General features: G+C 39.8%; 4 protein-coding genes across 6 annotated transcripts; 2 read left to right on the top strand and 2 right to left on the bottom strand.

Annotated features, from left to right (window-relative positions):
• Window positions 1-32: 32 nt before the first annotated feature.
• LOC6585601 lies at window positions 33-2,948 on the top strand. Of its 2 annotated transcripts, none has more exons than XM_015160961.3 (2): window positions 33-130; window positions 1,831-2,948. In XM_015160961.3, exon 2 carries the CDS (start codon window positions 1,838-1,840, stop codon window positions 2,669-2,671), a length of 834 nt encoding a protein of 277 aa, XP_015016447.1. In that variant the 5' UTR covers window positions 33-130; window positions 1,831-1,837; the 3' UTR covers window positions 2,672-2,948. The 2 variants fall into 2 exon arrangements, with proteins under 2 accessions (XP_015016447.1, XP_002011229.2); XM_002011193.4 differs by lacking the exon at window positions 33-130 and adding an exon at window positions 144-307.
• Window positions 123-1,184, bottom strand: LOC6585600. The gene is made up of 3 exons (XM_002011192.4): window positions 943-1,184; window positions 601-891; window positions 123-541 (listed from the first exon to the last, which is right to left on the bottom strand). Exons 1-3 carry the CDS (start codon window positions 1,102-1,104, stop codon window positions 362-364), a joined length of 633 nt encoding a protein of 210 aa, XP_002011228.2. The 5' UTR covers window positions 1,105-1,184; the 3' UTR covers window positions 123-361.
• On the bottom strand, window positions 2,949-8,643 carry LOC6585602. The gene is made up of 6 exons (XM_002011194.4): window positions 8,030-8,643; window positions 5,933-6,553; window positions 5,521-5,867; window positions 4,299-4,971; window positions 3,551-4,171; window positions 2,949-3,480 (listed from the first exon to the last, which is right to left on the bottom strand). Exons 1-6 carry the CDS (start codon window positions 8,601-8,603, stop codon window positions 3,131-3,133), a joined length of 3,186 nt encoding a protein of 1,061 aa, XP_002011230.2. The 5' UTR covers window positions 8,604-8,643; the 3' UTR covers window positions 2,949-3,130.
• Window positions 8,644-15,354: 6,711 nt separating this feature from the next.
• Window positions 15,355-20,910, top strand: LOC6585604 (transcriptional regulatory protein AlgP). 2 transcript variants are annotated; one of them, XM_032732877.2, is made up of 4 exons: window positions 15,355-15,558; window positions 16,467-16,708; window positions 19,282-19,578; window positions 19,639-20,910. In XM_032732877.2, the coding sequence occupies exons 2-4, from the start codon at window positions 16,664-16,666 to the stop codon at window positions 20,548-20,550; spliced, it is 1,254 nt and encodes a 417-aa protein (XP_032588768.1). In that variant the 5' UTR covers window positions 15,355-15,558; window positions 16,467-16,663; the 3' UTR covers window positions 20,551-20,910. The 2 variants fall into 2 exon arrangements, with proteins under 2 accessions (XP_032588768.1, XP_032588767.1); XM_032732876.2 differs by having other exon boundaries at window positions 15,355-15,705.
• Window positions 20,911-20,965: the final 55 nt, after the last annotated feature.

The following is a 20,965-nucleotide window of genomic DNA, read 5'->3' as shown; positions in this document are numbered from 1 at the left end:
ACAGTAACATTTGAATAGTAAGTCATGTACAGGGGTACATCTTTATTATTGTAGACATGTGTAGAACGTTTGGAAATTCTGTGTGTGAAAAAAAGTATAATAAAACAAAATAAACAGTAACATTTGAATCGTAAGTCATGTAGAGGGATACATCTTTATTATTGTAGTATATCTTGAGACATGTATAGAACGTTTAGAAATTGTGTGTGAAAAAAAAGTATAATTGAATAAAATTATTATAGCCCTTTCCTATTTCAACGAACTTGGACTTCAGATCCCTGTCCGACCTCGCTGGAATGGCAGACAAGTATATTAATATTTTAATTTTCAAATTATTGCCGACTATAACCGTTAAAACCGTTTACATTGACTCTAATTCAATTTTCTCAAGAGTAGCTGTCTCCTTCAAAAGTGAATTGAAATCGGCTTGATGTTCCGCCAAACGCTTCTTATACTTAGCTTTCAAACTTTCAGTTTTCGATTTTATGGTTTCTATTTGATTTTTCATTTCCAATATGCGATTAACCAACATGGCGTGAGGCTAGACAAAAAGTTAACTTTTTATATGCACCATTTTAAAGATGTGCTTTTCACACTTACCATATCGGTGTACTCGTCGAATCCCTCTTTGAGGGCATTCGCTTCAGTGGCCTTGATGGCCTCGGTACAGTGTGTGGCATATGCATGTGCACATTCATCCTCTGCCTTGAACAAACGGTTCAATTTTTGCAACTGTTCTTTGTGCATAGAGCATATTTTCACGGCCGTTGAAACATTGATGTTAACTGGTTGATTAAGCGCACACATCAATCCAAATTTATCTTCCACTATTTTTGAGCAATTCTTTTGCTCAGCAGTAATTAATTCACTCAGTTTTCTATTACTAGATTCCTGCGAAACAACTGTTAGATTTACAGATGTAGAGGAATATCGCAAATTTACCGTATAGTTTAGACATTGCGTAGCGCATTCTTTGATCAAGGTAGTTATTTCTGCTAGATCAGAGCTAGTTTGGTCGGTCTCTTCCTGCTCTTCGCCCAACAGATCCTCATTTACCGACATTTCCATATCAAAGTCAGCCGGATTATCGTCAGCAAAAGACATGTTTTATTTAATAAGACACCAAGTACTTCGCGCTTCTTAATGTGTTCCGCTTTGATTGCTGCAAGCAACTGAATCTATCGCGTAACGTTTACAGCTGTCAATCGAATAATTAGCTTTGGAGGCAGGCGGCAACAATACAATCGGATTAAATGTGATATTCAAATTTGAGTAACATTTAGATTTATGTGTGTGCAGAAAAGTTCTAGAGCTAAATAGTTTTTTACTCGCTCCACTTTATTTGCCATTTTTTTTACAATACTTTATTCTTAAAAATGTAACATTATTAATCGAGTAGTTATTGCTTACCAATAGGACCATCACAAGCCCGCAATAATCGATATACAAAATTAAATTACCTCTTATATTAAAAGACAATGCAGATTCGTACATGATCTGAGTGTATGTATAATAACTCTTGTTCGCCAGATGCCTTATGGGCAGCTTATAATTTGTTTGACATCGTCTCGAGTGTTTTGCTAATAAAAATTTGGTGTGCCGACTTTCAATTAATTATGAATTAATTAATGCCATCGTTGAGTAAATAAAGCTGCCTATCGAGTAAATCTCTTTGAGATGTGGCAGCATCAGATTGGGGAAATAATCAATATTTAAAATGAATTATGAATTTTGCTTCTTGGTCAGGTTCAACAATTGACGTTTTTGGATGGCAGGATACATCTTATAATAAATATATTTATTTTCGTTAAACTTTTATATATATTGCAGCCCAAACATGGCAAATCGGAACAAATCGCTGCAACTGAAGAAGTTTAAGCGCATTGCCAGCAAAGCGCTACGCGTGGAACGTGAAAGATGTGAGCTGGAAATAAAGTTGAGCAACTCTAAGTCAAACAAAGTGATTCGAGATACCCAACCGGAAATGAAAGACCTACACTTGCTGCCGCCTCTGGCGGTAAAGCGGCCGTCGAGTAGATTAATGGCAGTGGGCATGAGGCCATGTTCACAGTCACAGCCGCCCAGTTTTCGAAAGATGATGAGCATACCGCATGGTGCTAGGAGTGATGACCTGCCTGCCCGCAGGCTGGACAGAAAGCTAATTGGTCGGCTTTCAGATGATATTTTTCTACTTGGCCGCCGATCGCAGGACGATCATCTCTATCATCAGCAATGCCTTCGCCGCACACAAGACGACCAGATTTTTGCACGTCCTCCAACGGTGCAACAACACCGTTCCAAAGATGACAATATAATGCATCGTCGCACGGTGAAGCATTTCAAGGAGCATACCCACCAACAAGTTCGAGTAGCGACAGCAGCCGCGGCAGCGGCTGCATCTACAGTGGTTGCCCAAATCCGTAAAGATGCCATTGACGCCGTTGCACGTCAACAGGCTCCCTATATGCGCATGGCTGCCCTTGCCAGTACCAGACCGAACTCGAGCAATCCTAATCCTAAGGAGAGCGACCAACGCCGGCTAATCCGCAATTCGAATTTACTGAGCTCGGCGCTCAGCATTATTCGTGAAATGGATCCAGCCTTTCTGGAGACACTCTGTTATGCCATTCATGATCAAGTCAGCAAGGAAGACCCGCCGGAGTCCGATTAATTAACTTCATCGATATTAAGCTCCATCCATATATACATATATCGATATAGTTTTTGTTGTTGATTTGCTTCTCTTTCGCCAATTTAGAAATTGATTTGATCAATTTTATGTTTTAGTTCTACATTGCTAAACACTCAACTAAGGAATCAATCAATTTTGTTTGAAGGCAAATGAGGCGTTGCAAAGAAACTATAATATGTATAAATGATTCATCATAAGAGTCCGCCCCTTCTCATTCTGTCGGTAGGAATAAATACTTTATATTTGGCGAAACCAATTCTTTGTGTATTTTAGCTATTTTTATTTAAAATGGAATATCAATATGCATGGTTCTTTCTCACAATCTCTCTGCTTTGTTACGATAATTACTCGACTTTATCGATAGAATAGATGTATCTATTGAATACACACGTCTTCATTTGCAAAATCATAACGGAAAATGTATATATGTGAAATAAATTAGAGCATTCGCTGCTTGAGCTTAAACATTAGTGGATCCTTGGTACGAAGGATCAGCTCAGCAATAAGCACTGGTGGCTCCTCGGCATTTCCAACAAATTCAACTTCATAATGTCGCAAAACGTTCGCCGCTATCGCTTTGATTTCGAGTACGGCAAATTTCTGACCAATGCAGTTGCGCGGGCCAGCCGAGAAGGGAATGTAGGCATAAGGATTGAGTTTCTCAGCACTCGTTACTACATCAAAACGCTCAGGCTTAAACGTATTTGGCTCACTGAAGAGATCCTCACGTCGACCCAAAAGCAATGGCGAAATTCCTATATTTGTGCCGGCCGGAATGATTTTGCCATCTGATTTATAGTTAAGTGGTTACTAATCCATATAGTATATGTATATATAAATATATCTAATGCAACTTACTTATTTCACACTCCTGAACCACCTTTCGGCCTAGCAGCGGGACCGATGGATACATACGCAACGTTTCCTTGATGCACAGATCCATATAATGGAGGTTGTTGAGCAGATCATAAGTAACAGGAGTCTCTCTGTCGTTGCCCAGTACGGAGATAATTTCCTCAACACACTTGCGCTGGCACTCCGGATACAATGCGATGTTATAGAAGAAAAACATAATGGCCGAGGATGTGGTATCGTGGCCCTCAAACATGAAGGTATCCACCTCCTCACGTATATCTGCATTGGTCAACGGCTTGTCGTCGATCTTCGACTGCAGCAATATGTCCAGGAAGGCCATCTTGCGCTTGGCACCCACATCTGTATCGTCCGAGCTCTGTGTCGAGCTGTTTGGGCGAAGCAGCTCTTGACGACGCTGCACGATGATCTTCTCTGTAAAGCTGTGCAGCACTTTCAAGGCTCGACGCTCGGCTCTAGCCAGAGGAGTTAGCATGTAGGTCAGATCGAAGCGATAGAAGATGTTGAACATACGCTTGTGCAGCACCATTGAAATGGTCTTCACTGCACGAATGTAATCCGAGTCCTTGTTCGTCTGTGCATTGATTGACACACCCATGGCAGTTTCTAAATAGAAAAGAAGAGGAGAAGAGATGAGAGGCTATTGATTGTAGGCCTATTATAAGATTATGTATATTTTAAAAACGCGTTTTTAAAAGGCAAATCTGATGAAGCGTAGGATTCGGCTACTTACCACAAATAGTGTCCATTGTGCAGAGATTGATCCAATCGTATAGATTAAAACCACCTTGATCCTGCTGCTCGCGTTCCCTCTCCAAATTCTTGAGCAGCACACGCGACTCACGCTCAAAAATATCGACGAATTGGTATAGAATTTTGAAGTGGAAAGCAGGTGTAATGATCTTGCGGCGTTTATGCCATTTGCGACCACGGCTGATGAGTAGACCCTCTTTGAGCCATGGCTCGAGGGCTTTGTACTCACCGGCCTTGTCATTAAAGCGAAGTGTGCCAAGGACCACTTCCACATCCTTTAGATTGCCCATGAGCAGGTTTAGCTCTGGGCCTAGCCACACTTTGAGCGTATAATCCTTGCCATATGTTTCCATGAAACCCCTAACCTTTATAATAAGTTCATGAGGTTCCTTGCCCACGAAGTGATAGCCATGACCGACTACTGGCAACGTCGGCGCACTACCAAAATCTCGCGTCACCTCGATAAGGTGCTTGAACTTCAGCTGGTAGATCAGTAGGCCTACAAATAGGGCGCTAGCCAGAATAAGACCCAACACCAGGAACATCTTAATCGCAACAATTCGCAAAATCAACTGAAACTTCGACCTTCCATTACCAATATTTTTATTGCGAATCTTATCATGGCTTATACGAAATACAAACAATTGTAAAGTTGGCTAATACCTATAGATTGACTATCTAATCGCATACACACCAAATTAAATTCCTTGTGTTCGTAGCTACTTAATCTATCCATTATTCCTAACTGGCTCTTGGTCTGAGATCACTTGCTCTTATTTCAATGACTTTATGGAAACTGTAAATTTATGTTTCAAAAATCGAAACCATTTGAAGCATTAAAAAATCATAGTCATTATTTCAAAATATGGAGAATCGCTATGAAAAGGGCAGCATTTCCAACACGGAAGAGGCTTTAAAACCAATTGTTCAAGCGTTGTAATCGACAATTAGTTTCATAATGTGCAATTCCCACACTAATGTCTCTCTCTCTCTCTTTCTTTCTATCTTCTTATTCTTAAGTATCGATGTAATTCCTTTATGTAAATAAAACGATAGTTAATGGATATTCACTTATCGATATTTTTGAGGTATTTATTGGATATACACATCTCAATTGGCAAAATCATAACGGAATTTACGATTTGTAAAAGGAAATGTGTAGGCAAAATGTACATATGTAGATACATATATAATATAAGTTAGAGGACGCGCTCCTTGAGCTTAAACATGAGTGGATCCCTGGTACGAAGAACCAATTCAGCAATAAGCACTGGTGGCTCCTCGGCATTTCCAACAAACTCCACTTCATAATGTCGCAAAACGTTCGCCGCTATCGCTTTGATTTCGAGTACAGCAAATTTCTGGCCAATGCAGTTGCGCGGGCCAGCTGAGAAGGGAATGTAGGCATAAGGATTGAGTTTCTCAGCACTCGTTACTACATCAAAACGCTCAGGCTTAAACGTATTTGGCTCACTGAAGAGATCCTCACGTCGACCCAAAAACAATGGTGAAATTCCTATGTTCGTGCCGGCTGGAATCATTTTGCCATCTGGTCAATGAGTAACACGTTAGTAGACTATGAATATATTTCAAATGCAATTAAAAGAATCTCACTTATTTCACACTCCTGGAGCACCTTGCGTCCTATCAGGGGAACCGATGGATACATACGCAACGTTTCCTTGATGCACAGATCCATATAATGGAGGTTGTTGAGCAGATCGTAGGTAACAGGCGTCTCTCTGTCGTTGCCCAGTACGGAGATAATTTCCTCAACACACTTGCGCTGGCATTCCGGATACAATGCGATGTTATAGAAGAAAAACATAATGGCCGAGGATGTGGTATCGTGGCCCTCAAACATGAAGGTATCCACCTCCTCACGTATATCTGCATTGGTCAACGGCTTGTCGTCGATCTTCGACTGCAGCAATATGTCCAGGAAGGTCATCTTGCGCTTGGCACCCACATCTGTATCGTCCGAGCTCTGTGTCGAGCTGTTTGCGCGAAGCAGCTCTTGACGACGCTGCACGATGATCTTCTCTGTAAAGCTGTGCAGCACTTTCAAGGCTCGACGCTCGGCTCTAGCCAGAGGAGTTAGCATGTAGGTCAGATTGAAGCGATAGAAGATGTTGAACATACGCTTGTGCAGCACCATCGAAATGGTCTTCACTGCACGAACGTAATCCGAGTCAGCATTCGTCTGTGCATTGGTGGAGACTCCCATGGCGGTTTCTATGGCAAAAAGCCGCGGGACAGAGAGGTGGAGACAAATTATGGTAGATTGGTCAAATTCCAAGTGCTGATTAGAGGATTCATAAATAAAAAACGAGCTGCTTAGATTAGAAGCAAATACTGCTCCCCATTTAATGTCAATTGCTGCTAATCAAAATATGAAGACAAATCGATTCTATATTTACAGTTATGTTATCTTAATGCTGGCGAAAGAACATATGAATATCTCTATCAGTGCTTGACATTGAAAAGAGCTTAGATTGGGATAGGCTATAAATTGGAGCAGCAGCAGTCGCGCTGGAGACATCTCATCTACCTACCACAAATGGTGTCCATAGTGAAGAGGTCGATCCATTCGGATAGATCGAAACCACCTTGGCCCTGCTGCTGGCGTTCTTTCTTCAAATTCTTGAGCAGCACGCGCGACTCATGCTCACAAATATCGACAAACTCTTCGAGAATCCTGAAGTGGATGGCGGGTGTAATGATCTTGCGACGTTTGTGCCACTTGCATCCGGTACTGATGACCTTGAGCCATGGCTACCAAGGCCGTGCCAAGGACGATTTCCAGATCCTTGGCATCTCCCATGAGCACGTTGAGCTCTGGACTTAGCCACACGTTGAGCGTGTGATCCTTGGCATATACGTCTATACAATGACCCAGCATCTGCACCAGTTCATGTGGTGCCTTGCCAATCAACTGAAGACCATGCCCAACCAACCACTGGCCATGCCGGTGGAGTACCCAAATCTCGAGTCAGCTCGATAAGGCGCAGGGCCACAAATGGAACGCTAGTCAGAAAAAGAGCCAGCGCCAGCATATTGAAAACAAAGCAAGACGAAATGCCTCACTATAAGACAGAAAATCAACTGTCGCTCAAGCTCTGATGATATTTGCAATGAGTGATATATGAGCATAGATTTATTAGGCATAGTTAGTTAGTTAGACGTATAGGTCAATTGTTCAAAATTGAATTTGATGGAATCAAATAAAAATTGGCTCTCTAATTCTCGTTTACAGCTGATTCCATTCACAAACCTGATTTGTCCCGTCTCCTAATTAAATTTTTGGCAAAATTAAAAGTTAGAATGCAACGTAAACTGGTTAAAATTTTAAGAGATCAGATGCAGATACGTTTTGATTTGCCAAGTCAATTCAATTTTTGGCTTAGTAGCATTAGGTATTTGAAAGATATAACGTTTTCCGATTTGCCACACGAGTTAGTTCCCTTATAACGGATATATTTTATTTTCTGATTTGCCACACCCCACGTGAGCATATCGGGGGAATCAAGGTCAGAATGGTGGCGAAATTGTTTACGTTTATACGGACCGACACAGCTCTAAACGAATAGACTCTCTTTATACTTCCTGAATGGGTATACAAAGCCACAACAATAGTTTCCACTAAGATACTACAACAAAGAATGAGGAGGAGGAATTGAATAGAACCGTTCAGAATGACATCCGACTCACCACAAATGACATCCAGCGTGAACAGATGCACATCATGTCCCAGGTCGAAGGAATGGCCTAGGGTTTGCTGCCACTTGCGAATGAGCACTCGAGTTTGCCTATCAAAGATCTCCACATACGGCTCGAGGATGCGGAAATGGAAGGCGGGCGTGATGATCTTGCGACGGCGATGCCATTTTTGTCCGCTACTCAGGAGCAGTCCATCGTTGAGCCAGCCGTGTAGAAAGCTATACTCGATAGCCTTGTCCAGCAGCTGGCTGCTGCCGAGAACAACTTCCATGTCCCGTGGCTGGAACATCATCAGGCTAAAGTTGCTGCCCATTTTGAGCTTGAAGGTGCCATCATATTGCTCCGCCAACTGGGCAATCAGCTGCGGCACTTGCCACGGCTCCAAGCCGAAAAACATGTGAAAATGTCCGAGTAGCGGTAGATTGCGTGGTCCTGGCAGTTGGGCTGCCAACTCGTAGGTGCGGCGACGTCGGCGCAGCCACGCCACCAATGGCAGCCAGCTAATCCCGGCCAGCGCCACGACGATGCACACGGCAGCAATGAGCAGCGATAGCGAAAGAGTCATTTTGCTGACATGGACGAGCGACAATTGGAATTTAAATGAGCTTTCCCAGCTGTTGTTTATTCACAATCAGTTCAGTTGCAGTCCAGCCAGAAGGTTATCTCTTAAAGATTAAGGTCAGCTTCAGTGGTCATTGTATACCCTACACCCTACCTATACCAATTAGCAAGTCGGGTACATTGGTTTACAGTTATAGGCTAACTAAGTTTTAGCTCGTACGAATTTCTAGCATCGAATAAGTGCATTATAAATGCATCAGTTAAGTGCGTGGTATCTCCTAGTCGTACAGCCCCACGTAGATCACTTCTATTGGGTTGCTTCTAAATTATTATTATTTACTTTACTCATCCGTCACATGGCGCTGCCGAAATTAGAATTTTCCGTTTTAAAAATAGAGCAAGTGGCAAACTATGACGCCATGCCCGGGCAATGGGCGTGTGTGGGTGTTTAGATGTGTTTACATTCGATCATGTTTTGCTATGGAGCTGTGACGTCACTAGCATTCAAGTTCAGATGCCTTTCTGCCCAGATGGCAACACCATACACGGAATGTGTGCGAAATAAAGATGTAAAGCTAACATAAAATTGCATCGTTAGGGCAATAAATTGCCTACATGAATATTAACTACGAAAAAGTAAATAAAATCGATGCGACTCAAGAAAATTATGTTGTTGTTGATTAATCAACATATAATTTTAAATATAGATATTAAAACTGTTTGGTTATTCTGAACTCAGTAAAATAAAACAAAAATTTAAGATAATTACGTTTTGCTGCTATTGCTGAAGGCATGTGCAGAGGAATTTACTTGGCTAACTTACTCAAGTGGAACCAAGCGAATTCTGAATGCAAATTGCATTCGCCTTCTCAACTGGATTCGGGCGCCAGCTGATTCATCTAGAAATTCCAATAAGAAATGCGAATGCGAATGCCCACTCGAATTTTCGGTGTTACGTACACAACAACAAGAAGAGCGAGTAGGCGACTGAGAAGAGGAAAGAGAAGGAGAGAAACAATGCCAATAAGAACAACAAGAGATTGCTCAGCTTTGACATGCAGACTAAACTATACCCTTTAAATGCTCGTACATAATTTTTATTTAAATCTGAAATGTTTTTTTTTTAATATGTATTAATTTATTTTTGATAATTAAAAGACCGGTAGAGCGAATCTGACCGATAGTTATCGATTGATCGAATTACGCTTCTAGCCGCAAAGAAAACTACGAGTGGATATCAGGCAAATAAAGGACAAATTAAACTGATCACAAATTTATATGTACCTTCTAAATCTATACTATATATGTGTATATCTCGTATATCTTATCTATGTATATGTATAAGATACATTTTGAAAGGGGTAAGGCGGACTCACAAAAACAGTTTTATTTCGACTCATACCCTCTTGACGATTGTCTATGTGTACAGGGTATGATGAACTAGGCGTCCTTCGAGCATGCCAAATTCCAAAATTCTTGCGTCGGTCGTCGACGTCATTTTGGCCCATGATTCGCACCGCGGGCCACAATTGAAACGTAAATATTTACACATGTCTTACAAGAGTTTCTTGAACGATTTCTCACTGTCGGATATAGTATATAGTACATACATACATATAGGATGTATACACATTGCTTATAGATCGCTGAGATGTGTGCGCATTGGAATTTCATTGGCATTTCCAATTTTGTACATTTTGTGAATTTTGCTCGCTTTTGCATTTCTGTTTTGATTTCTTTGCCATTTCTTCATACACATATGTATATACAAAGAGTTCAGCGTGTTGAACTCGAGTGATTGTATTTTGCCATAGATCAGGCAGAGAGAGAATGAGAGAGCCGCTAAGGCCAACGAGGCCAGAACGTGCCATATGGAGCGTTTGATGAAATCGCGAACAAACGGCAGGCTAAGCGAGGTCTGTCCAAAAAGTTATCTCCTCCTTAAGTAATCTCCATCAGCTACAAGAGTCTTGGTCTCCTCATAGTGTCGTCCTTGCACAGGCTTCTGCAAGGAAAACCAAAAGATCATGTGAATAGAAAACCTAAAATCGATACTCGAAAATCGATTATGCGTAACCCTCGTAAATGCAACATTCGCAAAGCTTTTTAAGCACACCTCTTATAAATACATCAACATAAGTGCAAAAACAAGAGCTAAAAGCAAAAACAAAAATATTATTATTTAAATAATAATAACAAAAATTTCGCTTTGGCTCAACACATTTTGCGTCATTTGGCGCTGAAGAGCTGAAGGCAACTTTTTGCCTAACCAACATAGAGGCGTGTATATGTACATATATGTTTATATGGATTCATATATATGATATATGCATATAGAGTGTACTATATATACATATATAGCTATATACCACAACAAAGTAAGAGAATCAACGATTTTAATAATAAACATGGGCCCAATAGCCTTATGTGTCGGCTAACGCTGCGTATGCGCAATTTTTATCGCATTGCGCATACGCCACGTGTTACACAAGCCTTGGAGGAAATTCAAATTTCTGATGATTATCGAATGATCATATATGTACTTATTATACAATATGTATTTATGATACAATTTATATACAATATAATGTTTTGTAAGGAAAACCCTTTCATTACTTGCGTTATGCATAAACAATATTGCGTATACGGCGTATTCGAAGACGGTTCCACAATACAGAAAAGGATTGCGAGTATTTTCGACTAAAGAAGTTCCTTCCAGAGAACAACATTCAAGCTACTGTTAGTTGAGCCAGTGCCCAAAGCTGCTGCTCCAGCCTATACATATATACGTACACATACATATATCCATAGAATATTTGTTGAATACTCAGTTTTCTCGATTTATCTGTAAGTCTCTAGTGTATCTGTAAGTACTTGCACTTGCACTTGCACCCTGCACTGACAGCCTCAAAACTGATGCCCACGACTATTTCGATGACTCATCCGCCCAGCCGCGCCCCCTTGTCAGTGTGCCCCCTTTGCCCAATTTCTGTCCATTTGACGTTTCAGTTGCTATTTTGAAACAATTGTGTCGACATGTCTCATACTCGTTATTCGCAACGTTTTTGCCAAGATCTATATTATTCTAATATATTTGTGTACTCAGCACATACTTAGCATCCTATATATTTATATATATTCAAATAATCATATCTACATCTGAAGACACTTTCTGGCCGTTCATGTTCAGTTTGTAGCGCATTAAATTCCAAGTAGTAAAAGTTCTATAAAACATCAAGGAAGTTTATATGTGTATACATACCCTACGTAGCACTTTCCAAATGTTCTGTTATTCCATTAGATACGTAACTTATTGAGGTTTTAAATATTTTATATCCGTTCATAAAGTTTAAAGCAAGTATAATCTGGAGTTATATCTAAGAGAGGGAAAGAGAGAGGAGAAGGGAAGAGAGGGAAGATGGAGAGAAAAGAGATATACAGAACAGAGATGCTCAGAACAGATGGAGATAGAGAGAAAGAGAGGGAAGGAGAGAGAGACAGAGAAAGTAGATAACTGACAAAGAGAGAGAGAGAGAGAGAGAGCAGAGATACCTAGAGAGTTAACAGAGGATGATAGAGAGAGAAAGAACAGATGCGGAGAGAAAAGAGAGAGTGAGCTGAGAGGGGAGACAAAAGTGAGAGATAGGGAGTGAAAAGAAGAAAGAGAATAAGCGACAGGATGACAGAGGCAGACCAAGAAGAAAAAGAGAGGGAGAGAGAGAGAGAAAGGAAAGATACATGTGGGAGTTAGTCTAGTTCCGCTGTTTAGTGAATTCTCAATGGCTGCGAATATCTCTTAAAATGAGAAGTTGTAGCCTTAGAAAGAAATCACCAGAGATACTCTAGTATTATCCGATATAGTCGAAACAATGATAATATTTGCCCACTCAATGTCAACCAACTTTGTTGGCTAGTTTAAACAAATCGAGGGAATGAATCAAACAGTTAAAGCAATAGATAAAATCTTGGGAAATTCCTAAATGAAAATGTTTACACAATTTGCTTAGATATAAATATGTATGTATATACATATATCTATACATATTATAATATAATATTACTTTTTGCATTTCGCATCGGAAAAAGCTGGCAATGGCCAGCTGCCAAGGCAATTGAAGTAAGAATTGTGCTGCTTAAAGCCTTTCAACAAATTATTTATGCTCGAAGCAAAATAAATACAAAACAAGCCCGAATTGTGCCGTCGGGTGAGCACGACTGCACAATACACGCTCACTCGCTTCAACTTAGGCAATAATCAGCAGAGATCAACGTTTGCCCAGATCTCAATGAGCATTGTTGATCGATCCAATTGTGGAGGATATATCGGCATTGGCCTACATATGCCTATGTGTATATGAATATAACGATTGTATATAAGATGTATATATGGGGTATACCCATAACCATAAATTCGATTTGCGAACGAATCCTATGATAGAGAATATGGCAAAGCCAATATGCTCTTTACTTTCGATGAGCGTGTATAAACAGAGAGTGTAAAACAGCGTTTGACAACGAAAAGAAAATTGTTAAAGACAAAATGCAAAGTGCAAAATGCAAATGTGAAATGCAAAATGCAAATGTGAAATGCAAAATGCAGAATAGGAAATCGTTGAGGCGAACGCATTTTCATTCATGACTTGATTTTATTTATGTGGCTGCAGAGCGCGGGCGTCTATATACAATGCATCTGTATGCATCATATGCAGCTAGGTATATAGAATGGATATAGCAATAGCTTACCTGTTTGTACACATATATGTATATGGCTGATCGTAATGAGCAATTGCCCAACAATTGCCATGCACTTGTGGCTGTCAGCCAAACGACGAGCAGCTAAAAACAATGCAATTCGAATTTTGTTTAATTAACGTACTCGAATGATACATATATATACATATGTATACATATACAATATATATATGTACGTATAATGTACACATTCTGTATAGACAGGCATTTTATTTATGATACCGCTTTGACAAGCCAAGGCAGCTGGGCACGCGCCCTAAACGCATTTCTCTCTGCGTTCCGCACATTATAGATATAGCTGCCATCCAAATTTCTCAGGCGTCGCAGCACAGTGCATCATGCTGTTACATTTCTGCAGTGTCTTATAGACAGGCAGCAGAGAGCGTGGTAGGCAACATAGTAGTTTTTATAATATATATGTAAGCTGAAATTTACTTTCTTGTTTTGTGGGATCCTTAAATACCTAATGTAGAATAAGAATTCATAGAATCCTGAGCTGGGTGTATTCCAAAAGTGCTCCAAAAGTGTGAGTGTGTGTATGTGGGTATGAGTGTGCGTGTATGGATCTCTTCCTCGGCAAAAGGTTCAGGGTGTAGCCTAGTCGAATACTGCCGCTTAAAGCATGCCATTCTATATATATATTATATATACATATATCGTATATGTATGTATATCGTATATCGTATATCTATATACCTGAGCACTGGTTGAGGGTAGTCCAAAAGTTGATCACTTGCTACCCTGATGGCACAATCTATTTTTGATTGTCTTCGAGACTATATGGTTTCTATATAGCCGGCGCTCACTTCCGGTTCTAAAAGGGGCGCAACTATCGTATGCATGTGTGTGTGTGGGGAAGGGGGGAGGGAGAAGGGGGGGGGGTGTGTGGCATAGCAACAGCTGCATTTACTTTTTAACTTTCTCACAATTCGATTTTCATCTTCATTTTCATCATCGACCCGATCCGATCCGTTATTCTGATTGGCTTTGCGGTTATCTATAGCCGCAGCAGTGGCAGCAGCAGCGGCAGCAGATCTCAGAACCTCAGCGAACCTCACCAAATTCTAACCCCAGCAATGCAGCGAAGCGCAACGATCGGTTTCGGAGTGGAATTCCCTTGCCTCAAGCATGAAGCGAATCAAGTCATAAACATTTTGCATATTCTTTACCTTCCCCGGTTTTCTGGCGTCGCTTTTTGTTTTCCCTTCTTTAGTGGCAGGTGGCACATCTTTTTCTAGTTCTTTCATTGCTCGCCAAGACCAAATGCCTATAAAGACTTCATAACGCTTTTATTTTCCAGCTAAACAATTTCGGAACACGTTCTTAAACAGAAATGTGTGACATATGTAGGAGAAAAAAAAAGAATTACAGTTTTGCATATGCATCACGGCACTATATGCTGCCTAAGGATCAGAGACAATTTTGTGAAAGGCTTACAGTAAAAAGTTTATTATTATCAATTATCAATGGATCACAAAGTAAATTTGGTTTCCTTTTTAGTAAAACGCTACTGAATATACATATATAATATAATCTTGCTATAAAGCATTATTATTCGACTCGGATCGGGGGTTTTCCATTAGTTGCATTCACAGTTTTCGAGAACAGTGTGGAAAAGTGTGAAATAAATATTTGAAATATGCAACGTTTACAACTCTTTAAAAAGTTTCGAACTGAGAAATTTCATATTTATGTGCGAAACAATAATAATGAAGTTTTTGTATGCATAGAGGAGTTGATACAGTTTCTCAGCAACTACTGATTAATATCGTCTGCCTTATCATTGCATTGTCTAAAATTAACTGAAAAAGGTATTGAGAGCAAACGAGAAAACGAGAAAACTTTGCTCGTCTTGTGGCAAGGGAGAGCGAAAGAGAGGCAAAGAGAGCGAGAGTGTGTCGACTCTGGCTGTAGCTGTGTGAGAGAGAGTGGTAACATGGGTGTGCATGGGTGTGTGTGCTTCGCTGCTATAAAAAGAAAGCGCGCTCGCTTTCAGCGCTCACTTTTTGGTTGCAGCTACCAAAACGTTGTTGTACAGGCAAACAAAGAATTTAATAAAAATCACAAGAATATTAAATCAGAAACTGTTTCGTACTATTTTTTTTTAAATATATATACACGTTTTGTATAAAAAGTGTTGCAATATTTTGAATATTCAAAATACACATATATTGCCCAAGTTCAAGTGCATTTGCATTGAAGTGAGAGTACGTAGTGTAAATCCTAAAGGAATACCATAAACAATAAAAACCGAAAGAGCGGAAAGAGCGGAACACATAAGCAGCATCAACAATATACACAATTCAAATACAAATCATCTATTTAAAAACATTTAAATACAAAACCAAAAAAGCGTGAGTGTTAAATTGCAGCGTTCCAGTTTCAGTTCCAGTTCTGCCGCCATTTTGAATTTGCCATCCTGTTGCTTTTGCCATTTTGAGCTGCCTACTGTCAACTGTGCAGAATTTATCGAAATTGTGCCTCGATAGGCGGCAGTCGATCTAAAAGTTCACATGACACGCCGCAGCCTGTGCGAAAGGGAAATGGGCATGCGAATGTGGCAGGGGCAAGTGTAATTTACAGTGGGAAAATAAGCAAGAAACAAAAGAATACGGCTAATGAGCCGCAGCACCAGCGGCAGCGCAGTAGCGGGGCAGCGCCGTAGCGGCAACAGCGGCAAAACGAAAATTTTCTAGTTTCTGTAGCTGGGGCCTTGGCACTGCGCATGCGTACCAGCCTATGCCAGAGTCAAGAGTTCAGCCCAGGTGGCATCGCTCTATTTTTTTTTTTTTTTTTGTGCTTTTATTTCTTTTGCTGCGAGTAATTTAAGTTTTTTTCTTTCTTTTGGGGCAGGTCTGTTTTTATTTCCAGCTTTTTTGGCTCTGACTGTGGGTCACAAAAGAAATGTGTAGCAATGCTAGGGCACAACACAATGGGCGCTCAAACGAAACAAATTTTCATTGTTATTATTATTGTTGTTTTTGTAGCTGTCTTCAAGAGTAACGTTTCTTTTCCGTTTAGTTGTTTGTTGTGGTTTTGTTTCATTTCTTTTTATTTTATTTTTGCAAGAGCTAAAATTTCGCAAACTTTAATTGGCCTTTATTTACATTTACAGTACCCGAAACGTTTGCTTTTGCTTTTTTGTTGCCGGCAAACCTGAGGTTCAACTTTTCAAATTGAGATCGCGACCATCTGTGGTAATACCTGAGTCTTATACGGGGCAGTGTCATCAATTCCAGCGACCGCTTTTCTTAGTAACTTACAAAACTGCAAGAACAACAACAGCAAAACGTACCAAATCCCATTAACAAAATGACCGATGTATCGCATGAGTTGGGCGCCCTACGCTTTGTAGTGGTAAGTAACATCCTCTAATACAAATACGCTTTGTAGTGGTAAGTAACATCCTCTAATTACTCCTCTACTTACTCTTCACTCGAATATTAGCTATTGAGAAGCGCCCCTAGTCTCAATTGCATTTCAAAATTCAAATAAATGTTAGATCCTTAGAGATGTGATCGATAATAGACTCCATTCAAGGTTCACGTCCCACAGATATAGATAATATAATATAGATAATACTCATATAACAAACAACTAAATTCAAATCTACAGATTGGACCTTATGTCGATTCGAAATGAATCATTTTAACATCCTTCGATGTAATTCCAAACTCATATTGAATGCACAAATCGCGTTTTTTGCCAGACTCTAAAAAAAACACCATTAAAATATTAGAGCTAATTAGCTAAAAATTTGGGCGCTTTATAACAAAAGGCATTTGCGGAATGCGGCGTACAGACTAAAATCCCTAAGTATATTTAAAAAAAAGAGAAATTTTCTCATTTTTTATTTTTATAATTCCCATGAGCATTATAATTGTATTGTATTATTGTTATATTGCAAACATATCTCGTGCGACAAATACCTCCAAATTATTTATGAGCGAATATAAAGAAAAATACGAAAAATGTCAGACGCCAGCAGATGTTGGTATGAAATAGCGAAGAAAACGCTGCGATTAAAAATCGTTCAAATGAAATAACATAAATTTCCAAGTTATTTTGCAAAAACAGTCTTCAATTTTCAGTGCCTTTGCTTTAATATGTCGCCAAATGAATTACCAAAAGAGCAGAGATATGTGTGTATGTGATTATATACTCATTCTATGTATATGTACATGTATATACATATATACATATATATATATATATTGGCTGACAAAAGAAACAAATTTTTTGTCGCACTGTGCAAAAGATCAAAACACGGAAAAATTCTTGGCAATGACCATCGTTTGAGTTGAAATAGCAATGTTATGTAGCCTTATGTATTCTATATATATGTGTACATATATATACATATATGCATGTGTATATGTATATATGTATATATACCTCCAAATAGAGATATACATATATGTATATATATACGAATCTCGCTGAGTGACAGCAACAAATCGAAATGTTTTTAGTTACAGTCGCAGATGACAGTCGATATGCGTATTGCCGCAGCTTTCGAGCCACCTCTTCTACGGCTTTGGCCACTGACTCGTTTATTTGAGCCATATCGGCTCACAGACTTGCCCATAAATTGAGTTAGTTTAATGCAGTTATTAAATAAATGCAAACGTCCCAGCTAGTATATCCGATTTTGTTATTTGCTTAGTTTCACGTGTTAATTTTTATTATTTGTTTATATATTTGTTGTTGCTTTTCATCATTATTTCCCAGCATGTGACAAAAACGCAATTTTGATTTCAATTGAAATTTATGCATTTTCACATCAAAGACTTTCACCTGATGCAAATTTACTGACAAATATATGCACATACATATGTATGTCTGTTTGCATATGTATGTAGACAAGTAGCTATGTTTTCGTATAGAGCATAGTGAATATATAACTTTTTGGCAATTGGCAAATTCGTCTTGCTTAACATTTTCATTCATCGGGCGGATTTGATGCGCATTTCATTTATTTATTTTTATTATCGAATATATGAATGAAACAAACGAGATGGCGTCAGCCAAATTGATTATTGACAACAACGTCATTGGCTTGGGTAACATTTATTTGCTTTATTTATTAATCAAAATTTAACAAAGATGTTTTTCGAAATCAACAACAAAATGAAGAGACAACAATTTGAACATAAGTATATATTCAAATATATAGACATGCATATAAACATAGTATAAATTTGTTGAAAATATGTTTTGGGCAAACAAAAATACGTTAGCAAAAATTGGCCATGAAGGTCGTTTGTTGGTTTTTAATTTTAATTCTATTTATTTAGGTTGCTTGTTTTTTTTTTTATGAAATTTCTTTTGTGTCTGGGATTGAGGAAGTGTAGTGTTGTAGTATGGTAGTGCAGTAGTGCTTTATACGAATTTTCGTTCTCATCAAAAATTTGTTTTTATTTATGGGCCGACATTTGCGCATTCCTTTCGTCCCATTTGCTTGTACACTAAATAAGTATATACGTATGAATAGATAGAATAGTATAATAGAGTACATTTGTATTTAGATGTGTACATGTTGCTCATGGCTAAAGCATTTTGCATTTATTAAATGAAAAATGTAGGAACATGTAAATTTGTTGTTATTTAATTACAGCTCATTAATTAAACAACTTGCCACGTGTCCGTTTTCAATTCAAAATTTCAAGTGTGCCGCCAATTCTGGTTGGCAATGCGGCACAAACTCATAAACAGCCTGGCAGCATGCATATTATTATTCCAGACTTCAAGTATTTAGGATCTGGCAAGGCTTGTATTGAGAATGTGGCGCTATTGCGGATGTTTTCTAATCACTGCCTGACAGGCTTAGAGCAGCCACCACTCTGGCAACACTGGCTTAAGCTTGAATCTGTTTTAGGCTTCCTTTGGCAGCGTTGTGATTGAAAGAATTTGTTTTTGCCTTATTGCAGGACTCGCCACTATCATCAAAGGTAGCCATGTTTAACAACCAGGCGACACAGCATAAGCAGTCGCAGCTATTGAACCCATTCTCGCACGACGGTCGCGCACCGTCACCCAAACCAACTTTCTCCAAGGATCAGTATGGAAAGCCACTGGCCGGTAGTCTGACAGAGATGCGCGGTCAAAAGGCCAATATGCATGTGATGAAGGAGATGCTGGAGCTCTGCCAGATCATTGACTCCGAGGGCTACGAAGTAAAGGACGAGCCCACCATGCGGGTCATACCCTTTGGGGAGTTGTTCAACGTAAATTCTATTCTCACTTAACACAAGAATCAAATCTCATCTAATTTTTCGCTCGTTTAGATTTACAACTACATTTCGGACAAAGTTGTTGGCATCCTATTGCGTGCCCGCAAGCACAAGCTACTGGACTTCGAGGGTGAGATGCTGTATCAGCGACGCGATGACGATGTGCCCATCTTTCTGCTTCGACCCATTGCGGAAATACGCCGCGAGTTGAATGCCAAGGTTGAAGAAATTAAACGGGGCGCTAGTCCAGCACCTCAGTCAACATCAGTGCTGCTCGACAAAAGTGCACACGAGCAGAATCTAAAAGTGCTGGAGGAGAAGCGACGCTCGTCCAAGTCACGTACACCCTCGCCGGCTGTCAAGTCGAAATCCAAATCAAAATCACCCTCGCCTGCAGCTGCCGACAAAACGGAGGTCGTGCCAGCTGAAGCTGCAGCAGCAGCCGCAGCACTACCAGCAGCAGCTCCCGTTGCAGTTGCAGCAGCAGCAGCAGCAGCTCCTGTTGCAGTTGTAAAAGCAGCAGCAGCAGCAGCACTACCAGCAGCAGTTCCCGTTGCAGTTGCGGCTGCCGTTGCACCTAGTGCAATGCCAGTTGAGGCAACTGTGCCAACTGTTGTCATCGATCAGCCGCCTACAGTGGAAGCTGCAGCTAAAAAAGAAGTTACTCCAGCAGCTACAATAGTAGAGCAGACACAGCCGGCAAGTTCATCTCAAGCGGATGCAGTGCCCTCCGAAGCTGCTTCGACTATTGCTCCAGCTGCTGCTGCTCCTGCTAATGCTGTTCCAGCTGAAGCTGCACCAGCACCTGTTGCTCCTAGTGCTGCTGCAACTGAATCCTTAAATGAATTGCCCACAATTGTTATTGAAGCCAGCGCAACATTTGTGCGCACGGTCAGTGTTGAGCCGGTTTCGGAACAAGTTTCAGGGCAGGCATCAGAGCAGGTGGTAACAGCCGAGAATGCCTAAAGGAAAGAGAGCGCATGGAGCTCAACAACCGGACTTATGGGAACGTTTCGAAATAATTCGCAAACTAGTAAAGCGGCAGCTTTAAATTGCAGCAATCTAGATTTAAAGCATAGTTTAACTTTATAATTAGGTGTTTAAACAGCACTGAAGACACTAAAAGAAAGAAGAAAAACAGGCAACGGAAGATAGAGAGAGAACAACTATTTATAAATAAATAATGAAACGTAAACATACATATATAAATATATAACGTAAATGTAATACAATATATAGACACAGTATTATATAAAACTCATACTTATTAATGCATGATTATTATATAATATGTTGGTAGTAGTTTAATAAAGTGTAAAAATCCAATTTGAATTTAAACTTTCGATCTGGCGTTGCCACATCGCAAACAAGCTCGTGGTCG

The sequence above is a fragment of the Drosophila mojavensis genome, unplaced genomic scaffold (assembly GCF_018153725.1).
Source record: "Drosophila mojavensis isolate 15081-1352.22 unplaced genomic scaffold, ASM1815372v1 contig_136, whole genome shotgun sequence".
NCBI lineage: Eukaryota > Metazoa > Arthropoda > Insecta > Diptera > Drosophilidae > Drosophila > Drosophila mojavensis.
The sequence above is the reverse complement of the archived record's forward strand: the minus strand, read 5'-3'. Positions and strand labels throughout refer to the sequence as shown.